Below are 9012 nucleotides of genomic sequence, written 5' to 3' on the forward strand. Positions count from 1 at the left end.
GTTACATATTTCGCCTTGGAGCGACGCGAAATCAGCACTGCGGTAATTGTCCTTGCGTGAAAACAGTTGTACACAATTTATTAGAATGTGCCGCCTGCTTGAAACCGCGATCCCACTTATTTGAAAACATTGAACATCTGGAACAAGCACCAATAACTCTCAAGAATATTTTAGGACGATGGATTTGTATTTCCAAGGAGCCCGAAGCTGAACGTAGTCTTTTCTCTTATTTGGATGACATTGGCCTGCATTCAAAATTGTAAATTACGTAGCCCAAGCTCAGACCAAAAACCAAATTTGTGAAAGTCCCTTATCGCGCAAAGTCCACGACAGTTTTTTTTGTTTGTTTCCTGCCCAGCTCTTTCTTGGGCCTTTTCTTTCCCCATCCCCTCACCTCAGCAGAAAAGCACGTAGGTGACTGTAAACGCCGGCGAACCTCTCTGCTTTTTCAATAAAGAGCCTTCTCTCTCACTCTTTCTATGAATGATGTCTGCAGCACAGTAAGGATCCAAAGTAGTGCAAATAATCATGTAAACATGCATTGCTCCATCAGTCTCATGTGGGTAGTTTTTGCAAGCAGCATTTTCTGCGGCACATTTCTCTCTGCGGTCAACAAAAGACGACCTTAAAGATGAGGCCTAGTGGGATATAGTATTAAGGAAAAGTACATTTGTCCCCCATCCGAACTGCGAAAGTCTTAAGGAAAGAATGCCTCCACTTTAAAACTATGAAAATAAGGAAGACAGGAAAAAGAATTGCATTCGTCGCCTAGAACCAACAACTGTTCTCTAAAAACAACCCAATTGTTGTTGGGAAGAAAAGTAGAGGTATTCTACTGCACATTTCGCACGAGAGTGGCGTGCTGCCACACTGCAAAAGCATAGACAGCACTGATTGCGTCAAACAAGATGTACGATGGTTTGTTGTCATCACAGTTCTGTGTTGCGATATACACTAGATCATCACAAGCTCCGTTACCAAGGTAACGTGTATATCGCTCGACCAGAAAGAATGACTAACATCCTAGCGTTAACCAAGCAGAAGCTCATTCCAGAGTCTGGGTGAAACTCGGAAGAAATAGTGCTTCATCTTGTGTTCATAAACTGTAACCGCGCTAAGGAAGTTTTGTAACTGCATTCCCGGATTGCCGTGTTGAATTTTAGGTTTGCGACATCGCTGTAGTGTCTATGCAGTTCCAGAAACTAAAAAAACCAATTTTATTTCGGAAATCAGAAAATTAAGGAACGGTTGTATATAGGCCATACCCTAATATCAGTTAGACAAATATATTGGTGGGCCACGGCTTAAGATCAGTTGCGCATTTTTAGAAGAGTGAAACCGACGAAGAAATTTGGCGAAACCAACGAGAACGTGCTCATTTTTTCTAATATTTGATATTAAAAGGCACCTGATTTGTGCGCTTACTCAAATTCCATTAACATGTTAATATAGCCTTTTTCGGAGCTACTGGATTGCACACTGATATACATAATTAATCAGGCTATGTTTAAGAGGATTTACCATCTTAATATCAGGTGCCATAAATCTGGGCAATTCAATCATCGGCAGATATTGTTGACCGGAGGGCTCATTCCCCTCGTGCCACACCACATTTGCCGAAAAATATTCGCTGCTATCGAGAAGGCATGACTTGTTTATTGTACAGTAATGAATTAGTATTATCTTCGCGCATTGCGTTAAAGAGGCCTGCTTTTTTCCTAACCCAATAGCACAGAACCGATTGCCCTCAAGTCGATTCATTTGAAAGTGGCGGAGATGCAAAAAACAAAACAGAAAAGCCTAAATATGAAGAAAAAGGTAATCGTTCAACAGAGAAGCGGCAAGTAAGACTACACAAAAGCAAAGGTTTCGGCATAACAATAAGCGGTCGACCTTCGCCTTCTTAGTTCTTCCCATATGATAGTACTATTTGGCCGCTGGTCATGTTTGGGACTATGGTATAAGTATACAGGTGTGAATTGAGAATAGACAGAAGATATTTTGCATTTGAATACATTTCGTATATGAATGAAAGCCCAAACTGAATTTTTACACATATGTTTAATTCTTTTGCACCTTCAGTGCAAGCACCTCTTTAGTTCCTGTTCGCTATATTTCAAAAATTGATCTTCTTTCTTTTCAAAAAGCCGCAGTTACTGCAGGGACAAAAATATAGTGCCTAAAAGGCTGAATTAATTGCCGTTCTTTGGCTTAGTAGGTCACAATTGACATAGAAATGAAACGCTTCGGTAACCTGTGGAGACCTCTTAATAAAATTTTTATTCATCCGTGAGGACAGAACGGCCTCGCTTTGGGCAATGCTGTTTTCATCGGGATCCCCTGAGATAGTTCGCGTTGTTGGATTCTGGCGTTGTTTGTTTATTATATACGTGAATAAAAATATTCAATCAAAAGTAACAGTCGAAATCTTCACAGTACAAAAATCCAAGAGACTTCTTTAACTTCGTGCTACGCCAATGGCGTCAGGAGACAGGCTTGGACATAAATTTTCTGGGTGCGTATGTGCACGTTCTATTTTCTTAGCTCATTTCCACAGGAGTCTAGCACTCTCTGCTGTGCCTAGAATTACCGAAAAGGATTTTTGGGGCTCGCTTCGCTCTCTAAGGTGGTGCATGATATAGAGCGCTCTGGAGTGCTGTAGATGAAAGAAGAAGCTGTTATTTTTGTTTTAGTGACCTGAAGAATATCTAATATAAAATCACAGATCCATAAAGCAAATACGTGCGTAATTTTCTCTGGATGTTACGCTTACCTGTTGAACTTTTACAACAATTGCAATTGTTAATCTGCAAAATCTTGGTAAACCATTCCTCATCTAAAGGCTACCCAAACGTTGCCAGCTGTTGATATTGAACCCGGTTACAATCGATTCTTAATAAATTATAGAGGGTCCTCCAAAAAGAAACTTTCGTTGAAACCAATAGGACCGCAATACTTGGATCCATTTTCTTCATTAATTACGGGTACATAAAAATTAGGACAAGCTCAGAAACCCTCATTTCCAATTTATTTGCATACAGTGGTATGTATCCAATTTTATTGGGGCCAAAATCAACCCAGGCTTGTTTTGGTAGATGGGCGAACTTTGAAACCCTATTTTACATTTCTGCCTTTATTACGGTAATTTCCTTCACGGCAGTCATCCTTATAGCCCCTAGTAAGTCTCGGAAGTCCTATTTGCGGAACATTTAAAGCACGGGTGCTGTAATGGCGAAAATTGTAAAGGGAGCAGTTGATAATCACCGGTTATATTAGGCTACCTACCTAACAACGCATGATTATGAGCATAAACGCTTCGCATACCGGTCAGATGCTTCGATACAAGGGTTCAAATTCTTTTTGAATTCTCGAAGGGGAACGGTGTGAACCCATTTCTGTACAGGTATCGGCAAAATGGCCACCCAGGATCACAGTTATGCGGTTAAACAGTCTGCCGTGATCGGAATAAGCGGGAGGAAGCAGTTCACACTTAGTGAGGAACTGGATTCAAATGCCTATTAGGAGTTGCGTAGTGTAGGTATTTATATCCGTTTATTCAGAAATATTCATGTTATTTGGGGGTATAGAAAATAAAGAATTTCCTAATTCGCTGCAGAATACTAAATAGAAATAGCTGCATAGCTTTCATTTAAATCTCTTCCATCAAAGTCAGACTGGACTGCAACCTGTTTGTTCGTGTTTTTTTTTCGTTATATCTACTAATTAGTTTTTTTTTCTTTCTCGCTACTACCGATAAGAGTATTGGCTGTATTGAGAAGAGAATTCGGTTTATATTTGAACAAACACAAGTAATGAAAATTACGTATATATATTTTAAAATTTACCTCAAGCCCGGTGGGCAGCCACAATAAGTGATCAGGCGTGGACATTGGCGATTACAAACTACTTTACAGCAGAACGTCACATCGCGAAGGTTCAGTCCATTTTTCCTGCGCCAGAAGAAAAGCGCCAAGCATGTAAGTGATGTTTTTGGGGGTACCTAGAGGACAATGGCGCAGCAGACAATTGGCCACTACGAAGGCCCTAACATTAATCCTAGTGTTTGGGTGCATAATTAGGCTTTTCAAGGGCAAGTTTTAAACGCACACGAATTCCCCTGATCTCAACATTTCACATATACGGTAACAGCCCGGTAATAGCAAAAGTTAGACATTCCCGTGATCGATCTGCTTGCTCATCAACAATAAAATTGGAGTTACAGAAAGCGGCTATCTCTCTTATTTTATCGCAGAATATCATAAAAAAATAATCCATTATGCCGCTCTGTAAAGGTGGACGACCAGCGAGTTTCCTTAGCACACGACATAGAGTTGGCACAACATTTTGAATGCAGCCACCGTCTCTTTTATTGTGACATTTATATTTTGAAAAGTAAATAGTAATCTTTGAAATGATAGGCCAATCATCATATAATCTTTTTGCGAAAGCTTCTATACAACAACAAAAAAAGGGGTTTTCTGTAATCATATTTCTTCCGCACAGGAGCTTGTGTTTACAACGTACGGGGTAATTTTGTAAAGATTGCAACTTTCGTTTGAAGTAACTAATGCGGCGTAATAATAGCGGCCTCGTAGCGAATCATCTTAGTAAATTTTTGTTGTGACAGTTACAATGAAACAGAAAGACAGGTGCTTTCAGTACTGTTACTCCTTTCGTAAAAAATCCCTATTGTTAGCATACGGCCATTCTTCGACGTTTACAAGTGCTTTCTGTGAAATAAATAATTATTACACGTAAAGAAAAGGGGGAGTAATCGTAGTCGTTATTGCGGCCAATTTGTCATGTTTGTCACTGGAAACTAGGCATTCTGCCCGTGGTTGTACTTTCCTTTAGAAATTGGTACAATGAACAACAAATACACCGGTAAGGGTGGGAAATAAGGGGCTCCGAGAGCACTGTGCAACTCTTAAGGTGCTAGCTTAGGACAGCACATGCGCCACCATTTTCGAAAGGCTCGTGTATACAACTACTACTCGAACACGGCGAAAAATAAAATATATAAGGATTGGAGTAAACTAAATCAAACGATGAAGCGCTGTCTTCCCCGCAGGCATAGCAATATTCGTGCACGCAATTCTCATGTGATCGAAAGAGTGTGAAAATGCTAAGTAAATAACCTTGTAGCGGCGCGGCTCCGCCGCGCCGAGACGACGACGACGACGACGACGAAAGCGGCAACACGGGGCGCACGCTCACGGGCGCTCGCAATAGAGGAATGTATGTATGTATAAATCTTTATTAAGAAAAGGGGTGGCCAGTGGCCTAAGAAGGGGGGGGGGTGTTTAGAAGGAGGTGAAACCAGTTTGGGCCCGAACGATGTCGCGGCTGGTTGTCTCTGCGCCGGTCGCGACATGAATTGGTGACGTGAACCAAACTCGCCTCTTCTCGCCGGATTCTGCGGGCTAAGTACAGCCCGGCGGTGACCACGAAGCAGCTCCACCCGCCCATGAAACAGCTCCGGCGGCCTACGAAGCAGCTCGGCCTGCTCAGGCTGCAACTGTGGCTGTGTACAGCACTACCGCCGTTTTGGACTCGGAACCCACGAACATGGTTCACGCAGGTCGAAGTGCGCTGTCGTTTGCATTGCATCACTGGCGTGGCAACGAAATACTACAGCGTTGTGGCGTCTTTGCCAGTCAGCATCGCGGACGAGCTTGCCGACATCCTCGATGCCCCACATCCTAATGCGCCGTACGACCAACTCAAGGCTGAACACTGAACACCGAGCTTCTGAACACCGAGGAGATCGGCGATAGGCGACCCTCGCAGCTGCTACATCGCATGCGGCAGCTATTTGGTGATCATGGCCAAGACCTCAACAATTCACTTCTTGGGAAGCCCTTCCTTCAACGCCTCCCACAGAACTTGGTATGGCTACTTGCAGCAGCCGCTGGCATGCCACTTGACCAACTCGCGAAACTGCCTGAGCACATCGCGGACTATTCCCGGTACCCAAGCATCGCCGCAGTCGCCGATACGCCCTCCACCTCAAGGGACGACTCCACGCTTGGTCGACTTGAGAGCAGCATTGATGAAATCAGCCATTATCTTTCACCGACGCCGACGTGCATCCCGTGACCGACGATACTCTGTCGCGAAATTCATGTCCCTCCTTGACGGGTTTTCTTGCCACTCGCAATTTTTGGGCTGAGAGGAGGCGTACCGCGTACCGAAGGAATGTTTTCGCCGCCATGGTCACACCCGGGTCGGCTGGCCGTGTGTTTCGGGGAGAGAGGTGGGTGAGAGTGCCACGGCCTACGGACGGCTGCGCCCCGCGAATTCTCGGAAGACGCGCGGCCCGGTGGACTGTGTGCGTGGTGCAGCGCGGGGTTTGCGGAGAGAATGGGCTAAGAACAGGCGGTGGCGGGACGGACGGCCGGGACGCGGCTTCGGCCTTGAGGGATGTGCTGGCGAGGCCGAGCGACGACGGCGGTGAACTCTGGGAGGTGAAAGTGCGTGGCCGAATTTTGCCCAAATTGCGTCGCTGATGAGCGGCACCCCACCACAGACGACCGACAGCCTCCATCACCCTGGCGAGACCATCAGCCGGACCGCAACTAAGATGTTCTCCCCTTCTCCACCCTTCTTCGGACTCTTTCTACTCGCCTTCTCGGTTGTATTTCTCTAAGTGGACTGCACGGGCTCCTTATCCGCCTCCTTCAGTGCACCGCGATGTATGTGTTCTTCACGGGCCTTTGTTAGCAGTTGGGGGAAGCCTCCAACCCCGCCTATTGTACACTCTACTATCCCCTTCATTTACTGTCGCCTCCTTCTTGGGCTCGTAATGGCGAGTACCATTTCATTCATTCTCATCAATGAGCTCAATGTCGGTCTCTTGGCAGCTCTGACCCCGAGGGGGTGTCAACTGAAGTGTGGTATTAAGTTGTCAAACCTTCTTTGTGTCTGTTCTGAAATTCCTGTGTATGTGGATAAAGTAAATCTGCCTTGTTTTGAGACTGTTATCCCGTGCCCCGCCTCGTGCCTCACGCCAGCGGCCAATCAGGCGTGGACCTGTCGCCGGATAGCAGGTCCGAACCACATCCTCTATTCGAATCCAGGGTGGAGTTGTTTGTCGCTCCTCCCGTCCGAGACATCGGCCACTAAATTACTTTTCAAATCTGTGACACACTCCCAGTACCCGTCCCGTTCTTAACATCACTCCTTCGTAACGCTCGTTGAGCCTGGCCCTTCGGGCGTCTGTTGCTACCATCGTACCTTCGGCGCTGCCGCCCGGAAATACAGCCAGCCTTGCTCATGGACGGGAATCTAGGATGCCGGACACTGGCGACGGCAAGTGAACCCGGTCACGCAGTCAGCCGCCTCTTCTACATCACCGACAAGGTTGCGGGCCACCGCTTCTTGGTCGATACGGGAGCCGAGGTCAGCGTTATACCGGCCTCTTCGCTAGACCGATGACGCAGAGAAATGACCTCCCCGTTAATCGCCGTCAACAACTAGCCGATCAACACTTGCGGCCAGCGGTCGCTCACAGTTAATTTTGGCCTACGTCGCACCTTTCAGTGGCTTTTCACAATTGGCGACATCAAGCAGCCCACTCTCGGTGCTGGTTTCCTGGGTTTCTACAGCCTGGACGTGGACGTGCACTCTCGACGCCTCGCGGACATGACGACGACCCTTTCTGTACGTGGCGTTCTCTCCACTGCAACGGCGACCGGACTTCGAGCTTTTGTGCCATCTTCCGTGTACGAGAAGATACTTGCAGATTTTCCTGCGATTACAAGACCCCACACGGGGCAGTCCCCGGTGAAGCACACCATCACCCACCACATCGCCAAGAAGGGACCTCTTGTCTTCGGTCGAGCGCGTCGTCTCGCCGGATTGCGTTACGCCATAGCTCGTCGAGAGTTCAAGCCCATGCTAGAACTGAGAATTGTCCGTCCATCCTCAAGCAACTACGCGTCAGCCCAGCATATGGTACCCATAAAGAACCCTGGTGAATGGAGGCCATGCGGTGACTACCGTGCCCTCAACGCGATCACCATGCCGGCCCGGTACCTGCTCCCGCATTTGCAGAACTTCACCGCGAATCTGGCGGGCTGCAATATATTCAGCAAGGTGAACTTGGTCAAAGACTATCAACAGATACCTGTAGATCCAGCAGAAATTCCGCAGACTGCCATCATTACCCCATTCGGTCTATTCAAATATGTCCGCCTGCCCGTCCGCTTACGTAATGCCGTGCAGACCTATCAACGTGCCATCGACGAGGTTACCCGTGGTTTAGATTTTGTCTTTGCCTACCTTGACGACCTATTGATTGCAAGCTCATCACCATCCGAGCATGAAGTGCACTTGCGAGCCCTTTTCACTCGGCTTGACGAATATGGGTTCGTCATAAACCCCAAAAAGGTACGTCTTCGGCGTGCAGGCCATCGAGTTCCTGGGCCTCTTGGTCACTCCACAGGGCATCAGACCTCTCGACACGGAGGTGAAGGCAATCCAGAACTTTCCGCAGCCCACCTCAATTAAGAATCTGAGATAGTTCTTGCGCCTGCTAAACTTCTACGGATGGTTCATTCCCAAATGAACCGAACTGCTCCAGCCTCTCACTAATCTACTGGCCACCACGACAGGACCTTCAGAGCACTTCGAGTAAAGCGAGCAAGCAGCGTCCGCCTTTTATGCTGCGTAAAACGCCCTCTCCGATGACGACTTGCTTTTACACCCTATTGCTAACGCTCAACTTCGTCTTATCACCGACGCCTCCAGCGTGGCTGTCGGCGCTGTGGTTGAGCAGTTCGTCTCCGGTTGGCAACCACTTGGTTTCTACTCCTAGAAGCTGAAACCTGCTGAGACAAGGTACAGAACCTTCGGCCGTGCGCTACTTGCTGTCTACCTTGCCATCAAACATTTCCGGCATTTCCTGGAAGGCAGGGACATGTACATCTTTACAGATCACAATTCCTGACATTCGCCTTCCAGTGCAAGCACAGCTCGTACTCTTCGCGTGAGATCCGACACATCTCTTTC

At 46.9% G+C, this 9012-nt stretch overlaps 1 protein-coding gene across 1 annotated transcript; it reads left to right on the plus strand.

Moving 5' to 3' along the window:
* Nucleotides 1-7275: 7275 nt before the first annotated feature.
* LOC144153220 (uncharacterized) lies at nucleotides 7276-8524 on the plus strand. Its single transcript, XM_077684873.1, has 3 exons — nucleotides 7276-7401; nucleotides 7543-8097; nucleotides 8411-8524. Exons 1-3 carry the CDS (start codon nucleotides 7276-7278, stop codon nucleotides 8522-8524), a joined length of 795 nt encoding a protein of 264 aa, XP_077540999.1.
* Nucleotides 8525-9012: the final 488 nt, after the last annotated feature.

The sequence above is a fragment of the Haemaphysalis longicornis genome, unplaced genomic scaffold, assembly GCF_048455015.1.
Source record: "Haemaphysalis longicornis isolate Haplotype H1 unplaced genomic scaffold, Haemaphysalis longicornis Haplotype H1 scaffold_9, whole genome shotgun sequence".
NCBI classification, from domain to species: domain Eukaryota; kingdom Metazoa; phylum Arthropoda; class Arachnida; order Ixodida; family Ixodidae; genus Haemaphysalis; species Haemaphysalis longicornis.